The sequence below is a fragment of the Pyxicephalus adspersus genome, chromosome 5 (assembly GCF_032062135.1).
Source record: "Pyxicephalus adspersus chromosome 5, UCB_Pads_2.0, whole genome shotgun sequence".
NCBI classification, from domain to species: domain Eukaryota; kingdom Metazoa; phylum Chordata; class Amphibia; order Anura; family Pyxicephalidae; genus Pyxicephalus; species Pyxicephalus adspersus.
Window position 1 is genome coordinate 81,392,249 of NC_092862.1, and position 24,209 is coordinate 81,416,457.

A 24,209-nucleotide genomic window follows, 5' to 3' on the forward strand; every position below is an offset into this window, starting at 1 on the left:
CTGTAGGCCCAAGAGCGCCTCCTAACACTCCCAACTTATTTCACGCTCCTCTTCCTTTAAATTCATTTGAACTTCTTAAATTGTATATATTGTAATACGTTGTTTAAATCTATCAGAATGGCATTATAAAGGCTACACTACAGTAGCAGACCTGCCAACATTTACTACATTGATGGATCAATATAAACTGGCTCAAATTAACCATTTCTGCAATAAAACATTGACTTTTGATGTAGGTATACCTACAAAATTGTGGTTCCGCTTACAAAACCCTACAATTTTTAAAAAGATAATCTCCTTTTACTATAATTTTCTACATGATAAGGACCTATGGGTTAAGTCTGCAATAGTCTATATTCAGTAAAAAGATTTGAAACTAAATTTTACTTCTGAACAATGGCAAAAAGGTATTGTCTCTATTTTCCAAGCATCTAAATGCACTGCACATTGGGAATGTTCTCAGAAAATATTCTTGTCATGGTACGGAATCCCTTATAAATTGTTAAAATTTTCTGAGGATATTTCACCTAAGTGCTGGAGACAATGCAATGAAATCGTCACATTTGTACACATGTCCTGGAGTTGCAAGAGCTTAACCAGTTTTTGGCTTTCAGTATTTGCACTTATATCCAAAATAACGGATTATCCAATAAGCCGATTCCTACCCTAGCGTTATTGAGCATTGGTATTGACAAATTTCCTCCAAATTTTAGAATGTTTGTGAATCATGATTTATTTGCTGCCAGATTAACTATAAAAGAAACATGGTAAAGTAATAAATCCCCCAACATATCAGATATAACAGAGAAACTTTCAACTAATTATCTATAAGAGAAAGCAGTAACATGGAATTCTCACTCTTTTAGAAAGTTTGATAAATCCTGGGAAGCTTGGTTGAAACATTATCCATATTGAAGCATTTTAGTATTCTAACAGCTGGCCAACGAAGAATTTCATCCAGGATGATAGGTACATTTGTCCCAGATACAGGTTATATGCAGAGTATTTTTCTGTGTAATCAGACAATTTTCCTTTTGACTTGAAGGGGTTGCTGAAGTACCAGGCTGAATGACAATAAGCTTATTGACCAGATGGGGGAGCTAAAGAGGACTGGGGACATTCAAGTGTAATTGTCTCAGCTGTAATGCATCCTGGAAATTAGGCTGGGGATATAAACTCCCAGCCTGCTCCTTATTGTGGCTCTGTCTTGGCTGGTTAGCTGGAAGGAGGGCTAAGGTGAACTGTGAGTAAAGACACAGGCTTTGATGGAAAAGCTGTATGATTAGGGCCTTAGAGTCCTGGGCAGCACTTTATGTTTATATTAGTATTATTTTATTGAAATACAATTCAAACTGTTTAGCCACAAATCCCCTCTTCCTCTCTTCTTTACAAATATTTGATTTCCCAAGGGGAGGCTAGATCTAAAAGATCATCTGCAAAAGTGAATGGACCTAACCACAACCCACCTTGCTCTAATCAATATTTGAAAATATTTTCAACATCATTAAAATGTGTTCCTGCTGAGGCTACATGATACTAAATAGATGCCAAAGATGCAAAGACCACAGTGTGCAGACAAGAGTAGAATAACAAACCTTGATAGAGTGTTAGGAGCTGCTGACCTGTGCAGCCAACTTGTGCTGTATGCCATTGCAGTAATAAACACACTATTCTGTCCAGTGATGTAATTTGCAGCAGCAAGGTGAACTAAGAAATAGCAGCAGCCCCTGCTTCAATTTAGCTGTGCAGCCTAATGTATTTTTTCAGCATCCCCATCACACACTGAGGCTGTGCACAACCGAAGGGGGTTTTAGAGACAGATTAGTTCCTGATTCTATCCTGCCGGGACTTTATAGCCTTCCTACTCCCAGTCACCAGTGCCTGTTGTAGCATTAGATTAGGGTAACTTGCTGCTACTGTGTTATTTGTCTGATGTATTTGTCCCTGTGAGCCACCTGGAGCAACATTTTGCCTGATTACCTGTGTATGACCTTTTACTCTGTATTCTGGACTTGTCTGTGTTGGAATCTTGGTACTGCTATATCTGTGGGCTCATGGTCCTCTGCCAGTCATTACCCAGACACCATCTCTTGTGTCTGGTAAGTACAGTTGCTGGACCAGGGCCTTACAGAGAGTTGCAAGCATTATTATATTGGTTCACACCAATAGTGGTTACCAAATGTACAGTATTTAGATTTTATCTACAAAAATGGCCTCCTTTTAGTGGTGAACCTACCATTAGATTTACCAGAGATGGAACTTTTAACTACTATTAAGTATTTGCGCCCCTCTTACTGGTAAACTGATGTGAATAAGCACAAATAGACCTCCAATGTTCTACATGTAATATTACCAAATAATTTGCTGGGAACTTGTGCCATCATAAAGACTTTAGTACTGTTATTATGATTTTACTTGGAACGTAACTAAAATAGACTGCAACTGATTATAGGCTATGATATTTTTATCTATTTGTTCAAGTTTATTTAACACTTTATTCATTAAACAAATTATAACAGTATTTAGGATAATTGTATTTTATGGGCAAGTATAGTGGCGGAATTCCTGACGGGACTCTCAAAACGCTTTACTTTGACCTGGCCCCAGAGAATGCCAAATGTTAACATTAATGTTAACATTAATGTTAATTAACCTCTAGTGCCCCGGGGATCGCAAACAGAAAGATTCCCAGGGAAATCCTGTGAATCCTCCTGTTATAATTTCCTCGATCTTCCAATGGTTTCGTAAAATCGGTTCACAAAAATTTCGCTTAACCATCAGAGGTTCGAGGAAATTTTCGATGCCAGATGCATTCTCGCTCATCCCTAGTAACCACAGAACCCAAGATTTTCCCTTTCTCGGTCTTAGCAGGGGAGATGGAGTTGCCCCTGGAGACTCCAGAGGAGGCAGGCATGCCAGACTTGGAGGTCTCTCGGGACAACTTTGGGACAGCCCAGCTGCAAGATCCCGCCTTGGCCAGGGCCTGGGAATATGTGCATGTAGTTAGTGGAGTCTGCCAGTCCAAATGAGCTGTTGTATTGGGTAGATAGGATACGGGGAGAAGTGGTAGAATAACTTGTTGTACCCCAACCTTTCCGCCCGATGGTGTTGGATCTAGCCCATAAACATGCTCCTGGGGGGCACTTTGCCACAGAGAAGACTCAGTAAAGAATTCTGCAGAGGTTCTTTTGACTAGGTGTCTTTGGTTAAAAGATACTGTGAGTCTTGTCCAGATTGCCAGTTATCAGCACTAGCAGCCCACTACCAAAGTCCTCTAGTTGCTTTGCCTATAATTGAGCTACCATTATGGACCTCGTGGGGCCCCTTGTGAGATCCCCCGGAGGACACCATATACTGGTGGTTCTCGATTATGCTACCCGTTACCCTGAGGTTATTCCTTTAAGAAATATTGCATCTAAAACCATTCCAAAGAAACTTTTTCACATGTTTACACGCACCGGTATTCCCAAGGGGATCTTAACTGATTAGGGAACACCTTTCATGTCCAGAGTTATGAAAGACGAATGTCGTTTACTGGGTATTAAGGAGCTCCGCACATCCATGTACCATCCGCAATCAGATGGGCTGGTGGAGTGGTTTAACAAAATGCTGAAAGGTATGCTGAAAAAGGTAGTGGAAAAGGATGGAAGGGATTGGGACTGTTTGCTTGTGTATTTAAGGTTTGTGGTTCGAGAAGTCCCTAAGTCTTCCACAGGGTTTTCACCCTTGGAGCTGGTATATGGTAGGCACCCTTAGGGACTCTTGGACATAGCAAAAGAGACCTGTGAATAGGAAGCCACGCTCCATGCGCTTTTTCAGCCTGGGTGACCGTGTCTTGGTCCTCGTCCCCACAGTGGAGAGCAAGTTTTTGACCAAGTGGCAAGGGCCATATGAAATATTGGAGACGGTAGGTGAGGTGAATTATAAAATTTACCAACCTGACAAAAAGAAAAAGAGCAAGTTTACCATGTTAACCTAATTAGTCCTGACAGGATAGAAAGGCCCTTTCTGCTACCCCTCACCTCCTTCCCCTAGCCCAGGCAGGCATTCAAGACGTAGGAGTGGCCAAGTCCATGTCAACATCCCAGAAGCAGGAAGTGAAAGAATTTCTGCAGAGGAATCTGGAGGCATTCTCTGATCTGCCAGGGTGTACGGGAAGCACGACAATATTACTGATCCCCAGGTGTGGGTCCCCCTAAAGCCATATGGGAATCCTGAAGCCCATAGACAGGCAGTAGAGGAAAAAGTGCAAAAAAGTTTGGAGCTGGGGATAATTGAGAAGTCAAAAAGTGAATGGGGCAGCCCCATTGTCCTGGTTCTGAAGCCAGATGGTGTCATTCGGTTCTGTAATGACTTCCAAAAGTTGAATGCGGTGTCAAAATTTGATGCTTATCCCATGCCCAGGATAGATTATCTTAAAGAGAGGCTAGGCAATGCCAGGTACATTCCACGTTGGATTTGACTAGTGGATACTGACCTCCTTTTGGAGGAAGCCCATTACCTGGGGTATGCCATAGGCCGGGGCCTTTTAAAACCTCTACTAAATAAGATTCAGTGGATTTAAGTTTGGCCCCAACCCGTGACCAAAAAGCAGGTACTGACCTTCCTCAGGATGATTGGGTACTACCGAAGGTTTATCCCAAATTTTGCCACCCTGGCAGCCCCCTTAACGAAAGGGGAAGGGTCAGTAATGGGTAAAGTGGTCCCCGGAAGCAGAGAGGGCATTTCAAGCTCTGAAGGAAGTTTTGTGTCAGCAGAGTGGCCCCTGACTTTCTAGTGAAACACTGCACTGAGTGCACTCCTGTCCCATCTTGTAGGGAGTGAAGAATACCTGGTGGTGTTCCTTAGTAGAAAATTGACCCTAGCAGAAAGGAACTACTGCATTGTTGAGCAGGAGTGCCTGGCGATTAAGTGGTCACTAGAGTCCCTACGCTACTACCTTCTTGGCAGGCAATATAAGCTAATACCAGACTATTCGCCCCTTACATTGATGTCCCAAGCAAAAGAGAGAAATGCTCGGCTGACACGATGGTCCCTTAATTTCATGGTATAGCACTGGACAGGAAAAATGCAGGGTAATGCTGAGGCCCTCTCTAGAACTCATTGTGGGCAGGTAGTGTCCGACCCCACAGGTTCGAACGGGGGGGGGGGGGGGTGGGATATGTGACAGGGTCTTGCAGTGCCTGTCCGAAAAGGTCTTGGATGGGGTATATATAGCACCCAGACTGAGGCATTTTGTGTAAAGGGGTTTGTAAAACCCAGTTTAAGGTTCCTGGAGTGGCCTTGAGAATAATTTTGTATAGAGGAATGTCCCTTTTTCTAATTGACTCTAGAAATAGTGTCATCCCATTTCTGCTCCATTATATCTAGTTGTGCGTCTAAACTCTGAAGGTCTTTTACGCAATTCTGTAGTAATAGCATTTTAGCCAACTCCATCTGTAGCAAATCAGCCATGTGTTGAAGCAGCCTGTTTTCCCCTTCAATAGTAATAAATAAAACTGCACTAGATTGAAAATTAGGAGCAAATACATTAGGAGGAGCTTGGGAGCTCTGTGTAGCTGGTGAAAACTTTGCAGGTATTTGCTCATCATCTCCATAAATTAGGGAGCTATTAGAGTTTAGAGGTACAGATGCATGCATAGCATGGTGGGGACCTAGATGAGGAGATCTGGGTCTTTAAGAGTTCAGTGTTGGTGGTGAGTATGAGGCTGCCAAACTGTATTTACCCTTCTCAAGGTGTGTACTGTGGGAAGAGCTGGGAGCCAATTTCAGCTTGTATTGTGCCACGCTGTCCCGCACTTTCGCCAGAGCTGCGATGGAGCCGGATTAGGAGATGAGGGAGCTGCGTGGATCAGACTGCTGCCATCATCATGGGCGGTGCATGCGCACTACCCTGGATTTTACTTTGAAGTGTGGTCACCTGTAGGATGTCAGCGTTGGTAATTTCTTTAACTTTTAGTTGTAGATATGTCAAATTAAGTTAAAGTTTATACATTATTTTGTGATTGCACATTAATAGTTCCCCATTTTCAGTTTAAAGATATTGTTTTTCTTTCAAACAGGGTATTTGATTAAAAATGTCAAAAGGCAATTATAAACAAATGGTACTAATCAGCAGAACACAACACATGTGTAACATGACACTGTCTGTCTGAATTATTTAGATTTCAACAACAACCTCAGTAATCAATATAACTATATATGACTATACTGTGAACAATTACGCTGGAACATCTGTAAACAATAATTTAAACCTCAACATAACACTTGATGTTCCCATGTCCTGAAGCTGTAGACTGTATTCACAGAAGACACTCCATGAGTTTGTTTTTTTTATCTCTTTGAAGCAAGGGTTTCTGTGACCAAAATACCTCTGCTAAGGCTTTAATTAAATAAAATAATTAAAAAAATATTTGTAGCAGATACCTCTGCAAGAAGAGTAATTAAGATCTCATGGGTGAGCCCCAAAGATCAAAAAGCATAGAATCTAAGATTCCTCTGCAATCATATGTTCCCAAGAACGTAACATTTGAGATATAAAGTTGGTAAAATGTTATTGCACCAGTTGTCAGTCAGGAACTTTTTTACTTTACAAATTACAGGTTTTTGTACAGAAACAGATCTTCAGAAGGCATGTCAGGTTAGCACGTCACACTGAGTGCCTGGGGAAGAGGAAACTATGTAGTACAAATTTATCAAAACCTATAACCCCACGACCACAGGCAGTGACATGGTTAACTTGCAATACTGCTATTTACCATTAAAGGAAGATTTATGTGTGTATTTGGGGATGCAGCACTCTACCCTTCTTGCTCGATAATCTTTGTCTTCTAGCCATTTTTCTGTGACTTTGTGTTGTTTTCTATCCGACCCTTGCTTGTATTACCCCTTGGTACTTCACTGGATCTGCTTGAACTAGTTACCTGACCTCTGCCTTTTTGATCTTGCCTCCTATCTCACCCCTTGGTACCAAGTTTATCTGTCAAACCCACTGTTAGCAATTGGATCTGTTTACTACTGTCCATTGCTAATCCTGTTTGGAGATGTATCTCCAGTGGTGTAAACCTGGTATTATTCTTCAGCACAAATCCTCACCACTGGAGGCAAATTCTCCAGTTGTCATGGTTTATACAATCCTAACAAGGCATTGATGAAGCAATAAAAATTGCACAAATATTCAAAAAATGACAAAATACCATCACAAGCCTTGTGTGAGATTAGACTATGGGCTAATAACACCCACACCCATGTTAACGAAAGGTGGTCTGGTGCTTAATCTGTAACATAGAAAATCTGACATCTAATGTTGGTGTTTTCCTCTCAATCTTTGATATTTGACACATTTGTGGAGAATGGAGGATATGCACATTTTCATCCCAACAATCTAGAGACCCTTGGCTCCTACTGTATCTTTAGCAAAATGACAGTTTTGGTACTGAACTTGCTCATGGTATTGTTTAACCAGCAGAAGTCTAATGTGATAGCCTGAAAAAATGATTGGTATTTGTGCCTTGTGTAATTTGGAAAGTCCTATGCGACCACCAACTCAAAGTAACTGATAGTGAGCTACAATTAGAAAATTTGTCCCTTTGAAAGGTAACCAATCTCCTGGGAATACACTTCATGTAGGTATGTATGTTGGTATTAAACTGGGGGGGACCCATATGGTACGCAAAACTTGTGTAGAGTGTCTACATCAGTGGAAATGGAAAACTGAAAAGTTTGAAATTTGGTATACCTATGGTATGGCGAGAGCCCAAAAATCATCATAATGATTGTGATTTTTGTGATGTGAATGTAAAAGGTTTCAATTGTTACAAGAAAAAAGTGATTTGGAATCAGCAAGATGACTTGTGCTGCTGTTCCCATCTCAGTGTTCAGTATAGTGATGAGCGAGCAAGTTTCCCCGGCACTGTGGGTTAATTAACCTCTAGGTAAATTATAGGTTATTACCCTCTAGTGCCGAGATCTTCCTCAATGAATGTGGCCATGTATTGTGTTGATTTAAAAATGGGGAACTTCCTCCTTGGACAGCAAAGTGAATACAGAAGGTAGCCATGTTTCATCTGCTTGTGGAATGGTAAAGCAAAGCAGGATGACTGTAAAAAAGTGACATGGTCACTCAGGGAAAACATGAATAAAGGTGCAGCAAACATCATTAACAAGCCAATGGTTGACAAAGAAAAAATAATTCTCCCTCCACTACGTATAAAGTTGGCATTAATATAAATTTGTTAGAGCTCTGAACAGGGATGGTGATTGCTTAAAATACATTTGTAGATTCTTCCCTGGGTTGAGTTCTGAAAAATTTAAAGCAGAAATCTTTGATGGAAACTGATAAATGATTCAAATTTCACAAGTCACATGACTGATACTGAAGCTTTTGCCTGGCACAGCTATGTCATAGTTGTCAAGAACTTCTTGGGTATCCATGAAGCTCAAAATTAGGAATAACTGGTACAAACAAAATTTAGCAAGCTTTAAAATGTCTGAATTTCAAACATAGGCTTTTAAAAGCCTCAGGTTAAACTCTGGGAAAACAGTCTGTGTAGACCCAGCCTTAGGTCCGGGGGCAAGAGGAGGGTCCTGGATCAGGTTGCCCACTGTCCTAGTAGAGATTGGAGTCTGCACTGTAATGTTCCTCATCATGCAAGGCAGCCACCTTAGTGCTTGTGGTCTCCTCCGGAACTCCTCTACTGCTGCTTGAAAAGATCTGTTAAAGGGTGATGTTGCGTCTCAGGATTGGTACACGGGGGTCTCGGAGCAGGTGTCTCCTTTGAGTTTTTGGCCATTGCTGCTGTTTCAAACAGCCAACGAAGCTTCTAGATGTTGTGATCTAAGACAGCCATCCAGTCCGCACTAAGTCACACCCCTCTTTGTTTTTTTTTTTTTGGAGATTAATGGATATAAAGTGGTGTAAGTAATATTCATTATTTCTTGAGCTATGTATTGTACCTGTTTGGAAACCATGATTATCATTTTGCCATTATTTATTTTCCTAAAAAGTGGAAGGTATATAAAATGGGGATAGTAGCATTTTATGTGGACTCCATAGTGTCTAGAAAAATGACACTCTTAGCAAAACTATTTGAATTTATTATTAAGTATATGGATGAGGTATAAATTTCATTTAATATACATGGATGTGGAGGTATGTGCAACTTCTTCTCTTGAAACAAATGTTTGACTTAAGCTTACTGGTAAAATCTGAATATCAGCTAGGGGTTTATTTAGATAAAGGAAGTTCTGGATATTATTGCAATTTAAGTTAAAATCTTTCCCTCCAAACAACCTTTTGAATAACCTGTAAATGGAGTATTTATAGATACTTTTTAAAGATTTCAGTTGTACTATCGATGAAGCAGACATGATGGTTTTCTTTGAAACGTGTTGGGTAAAGTAGCTTTGATTACTTTGTCAGACTCTGGGTTAGCCAGTTCAAATGTAGAATCAGCATGAATTGAGATGGATTCATCCTTCATAAATTTAGATGGACATGACCATGAAATCTCTTGAAATGCAGCATCTGGCACTGCATTAGTGTCTTATTCAGCAATGCTGAGATGAGAAGACACATTGCCATTTGATCCGGTGTAAAAAACATTCAAAACAGTACCCTATTCTGAGTTTTGAGAAGTAAGCTGCTTTAGTAGTACCCTATCCTGGTGAAAAGTGTTATGAAACCCAGTGGATCATAAATGATGGACAAAGCTTATTGTTTTTTTGAAGGGTTTGTCACAAGCAGTTATTTAAACAGTGAATGTGTTTTGTGGCATAAGAGCAAGGTCAGACCCAATATTAAGAACTTTTACACTGACAATAAATTATGAAGTCAAAAGCTCTCATTACCCTTTTTTAGACTGAGACGATTTTTTTGAAATCTGAGGATGGCATTTACAAGCATTCCCTTAGTTCTAGTAAAAAAATGTATTGCTTTTTTCCCATAGGCAGAGATTTGGGTCAATCATCTGCACAGAAGTTGGTATCAGCAAAGTGACATGCGTTGGAGCTATATTTTTTTTCACCACCTTCAACAATCCTTCTTAGTCCATAAATTGCCACTGTAGGAGAAGGGCTATTACCAAAAACGTATCATTGGAACCTAAGAAAACGTTTGTTGTGCACAGTGTCTAAAATGAAACAGAGAAACAAAATATCACCCATCACAGCACCTGGTTCTAGTCTGAAATGGAGCAAAACACCTAGTAGATGGTTGTTTATATTAGAACTTGTAAGTAGAAGTCATTAAAGGAAACACTTTCCTATTGAGCTGTAGTCAATTATCAGCCTGATCTAGTCTGGCTTTTAAAGATGATACATACCAGAACGCATTTTATTTTTTTTCATAAGTGGTGGTGCATGATCAGCTTAAACACTATCTAACTTTGCATGAAGTCAAAGTGTTTTTTTTTTCATCTGAGGTTCAGAGTTTGCCTTAAGGTAATCAACTATGCCTGTGGATAACACTCCTGTATGAAATGTTAGGGGTGCTTCCCAGCTGTTGCAGTCATCTTGATAGAACTTGCCCATAGTTTTTAGGAACTATCATCCAATAAATTAGGAGCCTTGCTGTCACAATTAGTGATAGACTGTTTAATTGTTTTACTGCATAGTCTTTCCATCATACTATTTTGGTGGATGGAACACGAATGGACATTACCTAAAAAAACGTGGGCAACTATTCATTATATAAGAGTAGTTTCAGTTCACATATATGTGTGGGATAACCATTACAATTAGACATGAAACTCCCAATGTAATTTGGAGTTATGATTGACATGTTTGACATGTTTCACAGATTTAGTAGTAACTTCTTCACGAGCTCATATATAATTAATCATTAGTAGTAACTTCTTCGGGAGCTCATATATAAGTAAGGGTCATTCTCTATAATAAATACATGCCACACCCCATATAGCATAAGAAAGAAAAGTACAAATAAATGAGGTCATAGACCCAGGACTTTAAAGGCATTTAAATATACATAAAGCCAAATAATAAATAATATTTTAATTGTACAAAATCATTGCTAAAATATCATAAAATCATCATACAGGTCTCAACATTGGTATATATGGGTAAAAACAGGCTGAAAAAGTTCTGCGCGTTTCTCGGATCACATAGTTCACTTCTTCAGGAACATATACAGCCTGTAATTGCAGACATAATACACATGACTGGAGGACAAACGAGAACTGCAGTCAGTTCCCCACCAACAAATTACACCACACCAGATTTTGCTCAAATGGCCCATAGGCCTTTTACTACATTAATAACTTAACCAATTAAATACAATAAGTACCAAAAATAAAAATAACAAAACAATAACAAATTAACATAATAAATCAATAACCTACCCAAAATTAGACAACATTTAAATAACATTTTAATAACATTTTCCTACACCTTAAACATTTCCCACAAATTAACATCTGGTTACTGGTCCTCGAAGTTCCCCCTTTTCTGTTACATCCTTTCGCGATCAGCACCACCAAGAAATGTAATGCTCCCAGCCACATTATGCCAAGCTTGGGAATATCGCTTCCAAGCACAACCCCTCCATTCTTTGCCACAAATCTCCCCACATCCTTATTAAGCTTAATCGGGGCTTTGTTTAAACTTGCCATGGATCGAGCCCCCCTCCAATACGCCCTGGCCCCTACATCAGACCATACCACAACCAATTGAGAACAAGTTCTCCGTAGCCTGAGGAAATCCCACTTTACTTTCCAAAGCAATTCCCACACCATTCTCTAAGCCAAGTCAAAAATCCTCCACTGCTGCCACAGGACACATTAATCCTCCATCACTACCAGCCAATGTAACAACAAAACCCCTCCCCAGCTGATCAGTTTTTGACCTAGAGATTCTAAGCTTCACCTCCTTTCTTGACCACATCACCCACCTGCAGAAGCAACTCCAAAGCTGTTTGTAGCTGAACTCACCAATTCCCCAATCCACAAACCCCCGAAAAATGGCTGCACTAAACAAAAGCACCTCAAACCTGGATCTACAAATCTCCTCTAAATATCCCAGGACCGTCCTCAACAAAGTCAGTGAAATGGGCCTTCTTTTATCTGCTACTCTCCTTCCCTTCTGAAATTCTTTAACGGCCTTTTTCACCAAAAATTTCCTTATGAGATTCTGCATACCCAATAATTTAAACAAAAAGACCAGCCCCGCTAATTTTATTTTTAACACAGAAACTGACACCCCTCTCACAAAACATCTACAAAGGTAGTATACCAAAATATTCAAAAATTACTCCTCTTGCATAGCCCACCCGCACACTTCACAAAAACTCCTCCACTCCTCCCAAACTGCCGCATACACCTTCCAGGTTGCCCGACTCACAGATTCCTTAAGCATACCTGCTAGGATCCCAGGGCAATCCTTCATAACTGTGGGGGGCAAGGAATGACCCGACGCTCTGCTTCCGGTGCCAGCCGCCAAAACCGGTCCCACTGAAACCGAGACAAAGAATCTTAAGTTGTATTAACTGAACCTATGCACACCCGAAATTGCAATGTTCCTCGCTAAACAACACAAAACCAAATGTCTTAGCAATCGAGTAACTGGAGCAGATGAGGCCGTAAACGCATTTACTGCCTGCACCACCCCAAAGTTATCACAGCATAGCCGAATCTGCTTGTTCGACAAAGACCCCATATTTTCACTGCGACCAATATGGGGAACAGTTCCAAGTTCGTCAGCAATCCGGCTTCCCGCCACTCCTCAGTCACCCAGTTGCATCCATATACATTTCCAAATCTGCATTCCCCACCGGCCCCTCCATCCAAACAGACTTACTATTATATTCTCATAAAAACTTTTCCCACACTTGCAAATCATGCCACATCTCCTTCCTCAATCTAATAAAATGCAACAAGCAACTTACCCCTGTGGTGGCAGCTGCCCAACCGCTATGCAAAAATGCGCCCCATAGACATGACCCGGCAAGCAAAGTCAGGCTTACCCAAAAGGGACTGCAGCTCTCTCAGCGTAATTTTCTTCTGTACCATGACCTTCCCCTGCAAGGCCAACACCTTTTCAGCCGGCAGCCTGCACGTCATAGCCACTGTATCAATAGTGATACCTAGGATCACCATCTCTGTCAAGGGCCCCTCTGTCTTGTCCCCCACCAACGGGACCCCAAAATGCTCCGCCATGAACTGAAATGTTGGCAAAAGTTCTCTACAAGTAGGCGCTCCCGGCGGACCAATGAACAAAGTCATCCAGGTAGTGGATAACTGACTGCACCATCGACACTTCCCAAACCTCCAATTCCGGAAAAGAGCGTCCCCATGGGCAGACACTGATCCACAAAGATCACCCCTTCCCACATTCCCACAAGGTTCCCAAAAACCTCTGGCTCTCTGGGTGAACCGGCAACAACCGAAAGGCAGATTCAATATCCGTCTTGGCCAGAAGGGCCCCCCGCCCGTATTTTCTCACCCATTTCAGTGCACAGTCAAATGATGTGTATGACACAGAGCACAACTCCGGGTCAGTAGCATCATTCACCGAACCCCCTACTGGTAATGACCGATGGTGTATCAGCCGAAACGTATTTGTCTCTTATTTTAGGCACTGCACCTAGCGGGGAAATTGCCAGCCCCTCCACCGATGCCACCTGAAATGGCCCTCCCATTCTCCTGAGCTCCACTTCCTTCTTCAATTTTTCGTAAACTACCTCAGGATGCATCCGTGCTGATTTCAAATTCCTTGCCACTGGCGGTGGCTCCACCAGCGAGCATGGAATCCGGAGTCCCTCCCTGAAGCCGTCCTCCAACAGCCTCGCCGCTGTCATATTGGGATATGTATTTAGGAACAGCTGCATGGGCTCGACCATCACCGGCATCCTCCCTCTTTCCAAAGTAGTGGAAAAACTAAACTCTTAAAACACCTAGATTCTCCGTGCGACAATCCCCCACATCTGGCACACTTGTGCTTGAAACGACAGGAGCCACTAAATTTGCAAACCTCTTTGTTGTACTGCCAACACAAACCCTTCCTCAGGAAGGTTGGGGTCCCGAAAGGCAAGGCTGCTTGCAACGTTTAAAAAAATTAAAGTGCAGGATAACGCGGGCAAGTGTTTTTAAGCTTTTTATGAAAGCTTCCATTAAAAACAATAGGGGCTTTTATAAGCGGTTTTGGCAGGACTTTTGAATCTGGAACCCCCCTTTAATAAGGAGACTCCCAGATCTGCACCACCCCACCCTGGGGAATCAGTACAGGGGTACATAAAACCTCTACCTTTACTCATTCCCTAAAAGAGATAAATTATGTTTAAAAAAAAAAAAAAAAAAAAAATAGGACGAGGCTTTAGTTTTAAATATTTTATTAAGTGTGTGTGTTTGTGTAACTAAACTTTTATCTTAATGACAGGATGATTTCCATGGCTGCATTCATGACATGAGCACAGCAATGGGACTCCTCCTGACAGTGAGAGATCCCCGGGCACTGGGGGTTAAATAAGGACAAGGCGCCCCATTCACCTCTAGTGCTTTGTGATTGGCTGAGGTTTTCCATTTCTCAGCCATTCAGCACTAGACTTGAATGGGGAGACTTGTCCCCATTCATCTCTAGTGCTCTGTGATTGGCTGAGAAATAGGAAACCCTGATGACAGCTCAAGCATCAGGATTTCCCTTTCCTCAGCCAATCAGGGAGCAGAGCAATCAGCGGAGCTCCGCTAAGCTGACAGCTCCACTCCCCTGATTGCTCCCGCAGCCCTAGAGGAGCTGTAGTATGTGCTACAAATTCAGAACACATACAACCTGATTTATTAAAGCTCCCCAAGGCTGGAGAGGATACACTTTCATCAGTGAAGCTGGGTGATCCACCAAACCTGAAATGGATTTATTCAAAGTAATTTGCTATTATCAAATGTTTTGAATCCGGGACCAGATCCATTCCAGGTTTGCTGGATCACCAAGCTTTACTGAGGAAAGTGTATCCTCTTCAGAATTGAAGAGCTTTATTTTATTGTCACAAATCGTTGTTGCTAGTGTTTTTCCAGAGTTGGAAAAAGTTGGCTCCTTTGCCGCAGGTTCACTGGCTTTTGCCAAACAATAGTTTGGCTGGCAGTTTAACCTTCCTGGCAGTATGAATACTAAATATTTTTAAATGTAAAATTGGTACTTAGTTGTACTAGTACTTAGTATTTTAAATTTCCCGCCTGGTCCCTCCTCCCAGCCACACATTCGCAAGCAGTTGCCCGCCCAGCATCTGCTTCCCCTGGCCTCGCGTCCCCAGCGTTCACACACTGAGGACGCAGATCTCCGGCCGGCACTGCTTAAGGAAGCGGCAGACACTGCTGGAGGACGCCGCTAAAACGTGGGAACCATGTAGGACTTTTAAACTCCCTGGCAATTCCACCCTGAGTTTGGCTCGGGGGGGGGGGGGGGGGGGGGTTATGGCTTTTGGTACACTCAGGATTATTGCCAGGGAGGTTAAGAAGTGCAGCTATAAGTTTGTTAGTAGGTGCCAGCTCCAGCTCAAATGCATTGGCTGCAGGGGACTCCATGGCCTCATGTGCTGCTTCCACCCTGGGAGGAGGTTTGGGGATGGGACTGGAAAAAGGGAGTTCGCTGGTTCAGTTAGAAAGGATGTGCCTGTTTATAAGTAGATATCCAGACAGGGCGGCAGCACGGTTTTTGTAATAAGGGTTCAGGGAGGGTTTTCGCATTGCGAGTGACATGGGTTTTTGCTGTAGGCGTACCTGGAAGTGGTGGACAAAAAACTGCAGAAGGAGGTAGCGTAGGGGTAGATGAGCATCCCGTTTTTATGTTCGCTGATGGGGGATTTGGTGGACAAGATCAATTGTGATTGACATGGTGGCCATGGAGTGTTGGCTGCCCGCCAACTGGACAAAATCCGTACGATGGTTTGGGGTACTTTGTGGTGGTGCAAGATGCAGCTGCGGGAGGTACAGTCACTTTTAGAGAAATTTCATGCTCAGAGCTGGCAGTAAGGTTATTGTGTTATTTAGTTTTGCTATGTTTGCAGTTGAACATTTATTTGGTTGCAGAGCATATTTTGGTGTTGATAACTCCATTGCTGATGCTTTGTCTTGCTTTCAGTTGGATATGTTTTGTGGGCTGGCACCAGAGGCAGAGCCTGATGGGATCCGTGGGATGCGCAGCTATGGGGGATTCCACTGGAGTCGTCACCAGATTAATTTAGAGATCGGTGAGTGTCGTGAAGTAGGCTGCATATTTGACAGTTTTGAGTCAGTGGATTGCTCTATACGAGTCAAACTTTGTTTTGTTTTGAGTGATTCCTTTAAATTGCTGGCTTGGCTTTTCTGTTTATATTGCAAGGCTTGTGAAATGTCACTTAGGAGTTTGTAAGGCGGCAGGCTTTAAGGGCTATAGAAGGGGCAGCCAGCTGTTGGTTGATTTGTTAGGGTGTTTGAGTAGGGTGTACAAGTTGGCTTATGAGGTTTGCTCAGGGCGGCTTCAGAGCTCTGTGAATTGATGATTTGGTTGGCCTGGCTAAAATTAGGGTTGGGGGGCTGTTGGCAGATGAGATGTGTTGTGATGGCCAGGGGTTTCACTTGTTGATTAGGTGGCAGAAGATGAATCGGCAAGGTAAGGGGTTTCGGCTATTTTTGTTCTCAGTCCCAGAGTCCATGGAATGCCCAGTTCAGATAGTATTGAGGCTATTAGCAGTATGGCCAGCAAAAGGGAGGTCCTATTTTTTACATGCGGATGGTTCCTTTCTGTTCCATTTTCAATTTGTGTCTATTTTTCTTGAATGCTGGGCGGTGGTTGGAGGCTTCTCACTGGTGGGAAAAGGTGGGAATCCAATTGGTTCAGATTGTATATTCGGACTTAGCTAGTTTAAATAGGTTGAGGGGGGGTGATTTCTTTTAGGATGGGCGAGTGGTATGGTGGTGGTTAGCATTGTTAAGGAATGTTGCATTGTGGGTTGTCTATTTTAGGTGTCAGAAGCTGCCAGGTGTGGCTTGTAGGCACTCCTACTTGCACTGGTCTGCAAGAATAGCAGACATCCTTCCCGATGGTAGGCAACTTAGGCTGCCCAGAGAGGTGGGGATGGTAGGTTTGATTGAAGTGCCTGGCATGTTGTGGGGTAGGGTGCTCCTAGAGATTTACAGATATGGGTGGCTTGATCAGCCTCCGAATGTTTTGGTAATGATCTAGAGATTAAGTTCATGTGGGTGCTTTTTCATGATATCAAATTGGATTTCTTGTGGTGAAGGGTGAGCTTTCCAAGCATAGTCATAGTATGGTCAGGTATAGTGGATAGCATCTTGCTTTGGTGATGGGGGCGGGGGGGAGGGAACGTTGAGCTGAACACCTCAACAAAGTTAGTTAAAGTTTAAAGTTAACAAAGAGGTTGGGAAGCTTGTGGCGATGGATATGTAGTTTGTGGGGCTGCAGGAAGATATTCAAGGGGCAGTCAGGGTGTGAATTGGTGCACAAGAATGAAGAAGTCTTGCTTGGTAGCTGGGGAAAAAATTGTGTGGTAGGTAGGAAAGAACTGTGTATGGGTGATATAGGTATCTGAGCCAAGGTATGGCGACTAGGGACCAAAAATCTCAATCCATTGCAGACTCAGATGGCCCAAGGTTCAGGGAAAGTCAAGGGGGGGAAGTCATGATGTTTTTCTGTTTGTTTGTTGATTGGGTATATTATATTTAGTGAAGTTAGGCTATTTATGATGATGATATGTAAAATAAAGAAAAGTTGGTTTGGGAAAATTTATTACATAATGCTGTGTTTGTAAGAGGTATTTGAGAAGGAAGATCATGTGGGGGAGGGAACTTAACAGTTTGGCTGAGTTATATAGGGCCTCTGGTCAATCTGCGTAGAGTTGAACTTCCAGAGATACACAAACACTGATCACTATTTTTCCCCCCTTGAATGGGAGGCTGGCTGACTGTGCTATACAAGATAATCTCATTAGGGGACAAAGTGGTAGAGGCATAAACATCCCTGATGTACCAACCAGTAAACAAATATTGAAAAGGTATGTGGATGTCAGACTTGGTAAACTGGAGCTCCAAGAAAGATTGCTTAGTGTTGAAACTTTAGATTGTCTTTGCCAGATGTCTTTGTGAAGCTTTGCAACAATTAGGTGTTCTTAATTACTTCTAGACTACAGTCTAAAGGTTACTACAGTAAGGCAAAGGCTACAAAAGGGAAACCGAGAAACTGACTCTGAGAACTACAGAACCCATGTCGGCTGGAATTTGGGGGTTCAAATAGGTACTCTTGGGATGTAATAGGGTTCCAAATTAGATGTGATGTTACAATAAATGATCATTATTATGTGTACACTGAAAACATAATAGTCAGACAGAAATCTGAACAAAATGCATTCTAATACTAATAGGAGGGGAGGGGAGATTCCCTAGGCTACCAAATCAAAGTTCAGAAATAAAACATCTTTTTAGCAAGAGGATGTCCAGAATCCAGAATGTATTTCTTATCACTTGTGCCCTTCTTTTCATGATCAACCATTGTCATCACATAAGTTGTTCAAAACATTTTATAGTGACTTCTCCTGGGGGCAGATTGTTTTGGCTTAACCATTAACTTTCATGGCCACACTTGGTAGATCATGTCTGTAAAAAGGAATGCAAAATTAGCTCTTAGAATACAGCAAGGCTTAATTTCTGTAATTTTTTGTTAATTTATATTTCTTATATAATAAGTTTTAACCACTTATTTCATGCTACATCAGATATGGTCATTTTATGATATGGTCAAGAAGAGGGCGATTACTGTAGTGTTGTCCTAAAGTGATATATGGGTGTGCGTGTAAGTAGGTGTATGAGTAGATGTTGTCACTCCAGAATACGAAATATGTTAATGGCAGATTTACCAGGTAAAATGAAATTTATATAGCGGCAAAAAACTACACAGCGTCCATAGTCATGCAGGTTAAGATATGCTTTATTGATCTCTTATGTGTTGTATATAAAATTCTTTATCTATTTTGTTACAGGGATCCATTCAACAATTAACACTAAAACCAAACCCACGAGCAGCAGAGGATCAGTGTGAAGATGATGATGATCCCTATGTAAGTTCCTTAAACACTTTCTTTTATCTACTGGTACTACTGATTATCTTAAAATATTAAATATTGTGTGATATATGGGGGAACCAGGATCAGTGCCTTACACAAGACACAACTGTACAGTCCAAAATATTGCCCTTGTTTAAATTCACAGCTTCTTCCAGCATATAGAAAAAAAACTCTGATTTCCCTCAGAAGAGTAAATACATACAAGTTTCAGGCAGAAATATTCAAATTCCAAACTAGCACTCACAGCTCCATGATTCAGGGTTTGCAGTTCTACTAGAGGGGTGTTTTCTGCTGCCGTGGCCTTAACTCAAAAAAAATCAGGCCATCTGGTAGCACACCTGAACACTCACTTCCCCTCAAGCCTTTTACAACTGTCTCCCCGAAACACATCTAGCCCCAGGCTCCAACTCTATCAGTCTTAACTGGGAATTTGCTTTTTTGGAATTTAGCATGCACTTTCTAGACACCTTCAATTCCTATTCTAGAAAAAGGGTGGCCCATCCATTTTATTTCTAGTGAACTAACCCTTCTCTCTCTGGGCAGTCTCCTTCAATCTAGTTTTTTATGTATTGTACGAATGTACGAATTCCAGGTACCTGTCCTTCCTCGGGGGGGAGGGGGGGGCTTACTGGTTTCATGGTTGCATTTCCTCAAACCAGGTAGACTTCTAGTCCTCCCCTAGGTTCCATCTCAAACTTACTTTGTGTTTCCCCTAGCCTTTGCACCAGGACATACCAAAGGTGCTCTCTCAAAAATTGGCCCCAATTTTTCAAGGGAGGCAGGGAATCTCAAATCACTTACAAGTAGCAATTCAGTATCACAAGGCTCTTAATGCGGTAAAAAGCCACAGCAATAATACTAAGTAAGTCTTGTTTGGTTTCTTTTTCCTTTTTTCTTTATTGATTTATTGTAAGCATCCGTCCAATGTGAGTCAATGCGTATATATGGATTGTTAATACTGTATATTGTTATAAATTCTAAGGTCTCCCCTTACCCCTGAGGAAGCCCGGTTTGGGCTTAACGTGTCTGTATGATACTACTGGGTTGTTTTAATCATATGGGGGTACTAAGCAGCAGCAATAAAAACCATATAGTTCGGAGATCTAACATATCATTATCACTATCATATCAAAGAAATAACATATCATGAAAGTGGTTGTAGGGAGGATAAAGTCGTATAGATTGTAACAAGTCTTATCAAACAGGAATTATTAAAATTTATAAGGTCCAACATACTACAACAGATGTGTACATGAATTTAAATAACATGGAATGATAGCTAGTCCGGCAGGGAGTTACAGAAATCATTGTTCAACATTGTTTCCTATGAAGTATATGTATCTAGTTCGGTCCTAATCAAGAGGACCTGTGTACAGTATTACAGGGTAAATGATTGTTAAAATACAAATTGACAATACATATATGTGCATCATGCAAAATAAAAAGTAATGATCTGTTTTTTTAATCATTAGTGCATTATTTGTAAATATTATACAGTATGTAACTGGTATATGATTGATATGCGATGAATTCATTGCCTACAGTAAGAAAAGATTTGGAAAGTTGGTTAGGGATGTGGGCTATGGGCAGGTTTGGCTTGACTTGGGTTGGGATCTGTGTTCATGTGAAAGTGGCATGAAACCAAGGAGTCTTTCAGGGATACGGACTTCCTGTACTTTAGGTTAGGTCCTTCGTTTAGAAATTTTACTGTGGGGGAGTCACCTAATAAGATATGCCAATGTTCATGAGATTCCCCCCGTTTTTGGGATTTTGCTTTATAGTAAGACCTCTTTAATAATTTTTAGCTGTATCCTCTTAGGATCAGTCTGTTTCTCAGTGCTTTGGCTTCTACCTCGAAATCCCTGTCATCTGTACAATTCCTCCTGAGTTGCAGATATTGGCTAAGTGGTATGCTTCTTTTGAGAGGTGCGGAATGCACACTAGAGGCGTGCAAGATTGTATTTCCTGCTGTCTGTTTCCCATACAGTGTTGTATTGATTGCCACTGCTTCTGTTTTCTCTATCATCGTGTCTAAGAATACTTCTTGCTTATGGTAGTACATTGTGAAGGAAAGATTGTAATTATTATGTTGAATTTCTGAAAATAATATATAGACAATATCCTACTCCACCTGGAAGCTAAATGGATTTTTTCATTAAATGCTATAACACCACATGGGTTGAACGATGTACTTTTCCTTCAAACCCTTTTTGCCATCTTAAATGACCCTTCTAAACATTAAAAACTTCTTTCAGCTAGCCCATAGTCCACATCCCTAAATATTATTCTAAACCTTTTCTTACTGTTCTTTACGGCAATTAATTCATTGTATATCCATCATATACCAGTTACATACTGTATAATATTTACCAATAATGCACTAATAATTAAAGAAACAGATCATTACCTTTTATTTTGCATGATGCACATATATGTATTGTCAATTTTTATGATTGTTAAAAATCATTTACCCTGTAATACTGTACACAGGTCCTCTTGATTAGGACTGAACTAGATACATATACTTCACAGGAAACCATGTTGATCTATGATTTCTACCCTGTAACTCCCTGCGGGACTAGCTATCATCCCATGTTATTTAAGTTCATGTATACTTAACACACATCCGTTGTAGTATATTGGACCTATTATATTTTAATAATTCCTGTTTGATAACACATTATATATGACTTTATCCTCCCTACAACCACTTTAATGATATGCTATCTCTTCGATATGATAATGATATGTTAGATCTCTGAAACATATTGGTTTTATTGCTGCTGCTTAGTACCCCCATATGCCTAAAACATATACAAAAAAACTTTTTTACTGCTCTGAACCAAAGATTATTTGTACATATCAGTAGATTAAATATTACCCCTGTGAAAAGCTAAACTAAATTTCAAGAAATTAACAGTTCATTTTAAGCAAACGGTTAACACAAACATCACCCCACTTAATTAAACACAAGTAAGGGCGGAAGCCACTATATCCCATATTCTGGGTAAAAAACACAATAGTAAGGGCAGAAGCACCAAACTAGGGACACACACAAAGAGTAAGGGCGGAACTAGGGACACACACAAAGAGTAAGGGCAGAACTAGGGACACACACAAAGAGTATGGGTGGAAGCACTCAAACATCACACAGATAGGTTAACCCATTTAAGCACGAGCAGCAGACAGCACTGTCCCCTTTTGGACAGCTGCCCGCAGCTCATCCACATACCACAACGATAATAGTGAGTATTTTCTCTGAACTACCACTCAAACATCCTTATTACAAAACAAAAAACTTACTAATGCAAAACCCTTGTCTCTGTCTTAGCTCCATACGAGAAGACAACACTTTATCTTCCCCTGCTGGATTACTGTCATTTACTTCTACTAAGGTAGAGGCTCTATCTTATATATATTCTTTATTCACAAAATAGCCATTTCTCCATCACAAACCGTGTATCCCCTTTATTAAAGACAGACAGATGTCATAACCATTGTGCATATGAAAGTCCTGTAATAAACATTTCAGGCTTCTATCACACCGTTCACTCCACTCGAACATCTGGAAACCACCAGCAGGTAATGCTATTTTGGCGCCTTCCTGTGGCCTAACTCATAATTACATTACAACATCCTAAATATATATTGTCTATCTAGAAGTCGCCTTAGCAGGAAACACCAGCAGGTAACGTTATTTTGTCGCCATCTTGTGGCCGAGTAACACTAAAAATTATTTTTAGTGAATCAGTGTCCTACTAATACTTGCTACATTATCTCTATTAACACTACCTTTTTTTTTTTTTTTTTTTTTTTTTTTTTTTGTTACAGTAGCCCTATTAGCTAGCTGTATAATTCATAAGCAAAAACACTATAAATATCAGTTGTGCTTACACACTTTTATTCCTATATTAAAATAGTCATTCATACTTACTAGAGATGAGTGAATTGAAGCTGACGAAGTGGAATTCGATCCGAATTTCAGGAAAAATTTTCTTTCGTAATGAATCTGAATTTCCTGGAGATTCGTGGTAACAAATCGCAATTTTTTCCTAAAATGGCAGCTACACGTGAGGACATGGGTCAAGGAACTCTGGGAAGGCGGGATGACCCATAATGCCATGCATGCAACCAATCAGCAGCCAGCCAGCCCTGTGATGTCACAGCCCTATAAATAGCCTCAGCCATCTTGGATTAAGACGTTTTTCCAATGTTGTGAGTGCAAGGAAAGATGTGTGTAGGCGTTAGGGAGAGTGATAGCAAAAACCTAATTGTGAGAAAAAAACTCAAAAAATGATTTATAAGTGCAGGGAAAGGATGGGGAGGAATCATTTCACAGGATCTTAGTGCAGGGAGAGACGTCAGAAGGCGCTAGGGACAGTGCTAGAAAAGCGATTTAAAAGTGCGGGGAAAGATTATTTGGGGATCCAAATAGCCATTATACTGCTCTGTCATTCCAGCAATTTATATATCCAGAAAAATATATACGCAGTTCACTGTTCCAGTTATTTGTGGTGAAAGCGTTTAGTGGCCTATTTCAGTACAAAAAGAAAAATATTTATGCACTTCACTGTTGCAGTTATTTGTGGTTTAAAGCATTCATTGGCATATTTTCTGTACAAAAAGAAAAATATATACGCACTTCACTGTTGCAGTTATTTGTGGTGAAAGCGTTTAGTGACCTATTTCTGTACAAAAAAAAAATATATTTGTCGCAGCGTAAGGGGGCGTGTCAGGAGTCGCAGCGAGAGGCCTGAGCTCCCGGTGTAATCTAGCAGTCATGTCTTGACCAGCAGCCCAGCGATTCTTGATTGGTTAACTCTGTCATCCACTTCATCCCAAGTGACATCAGACACCCCCAGCCAACAGTCGGTGGGTTCGTCAGACACAACCCTTAGTTGGCATGGCCCGGGAGCAGGCCCTGTGCCCTCACCTGTCCTCAACCTTCTCTGTCCTTTGCTGTTCCCTCAGCCACAGAAGTATTGTATACTGTGGGCTCAGCTCCACTATACAGCGAGGACGAGCTAGTAGAGGACAGTCAGCAGCTCCTGCCCAGCCAAGATCTGGAGGAGACATCTGCCACTTCCTCCACTAGGCAGGCAAGTAGTGATGAGGAGAGTGGAGTGGGGGGGTGGTGTTGCGAGCAGTC

At 41.2% G+C, this 24,209-nt stretch overlaps 1 protein-coding gene across 4 annotated transcripts in view; it reads left to right on the plus strand.

Annotated features, from left to right (window-relative positions):
- COL15A1 (collagen type XV alpha 1 chain) overlaps nucleotides 1-24,209 on the plus strand; it is a 493,232-nt gene that overhangs the window by 68,710 nt on the left and 400,313 nt on the right. For all 4 annotated transcript variants that reach the window (XM_072411944.1, XM_072411942.1, XM_072411943.1 and 1 more), the window contains exon 4: nucleotides 18,977-19,054. In XM_072411944.1, the coding sequence (XP_072268045.1) occupies nucleotides 18,977-19,054 (78 nt within the window). The remainder of the gene's footprint in view (nucleotides 1-18,976; nucleotides 19,055-24,209) is intronic.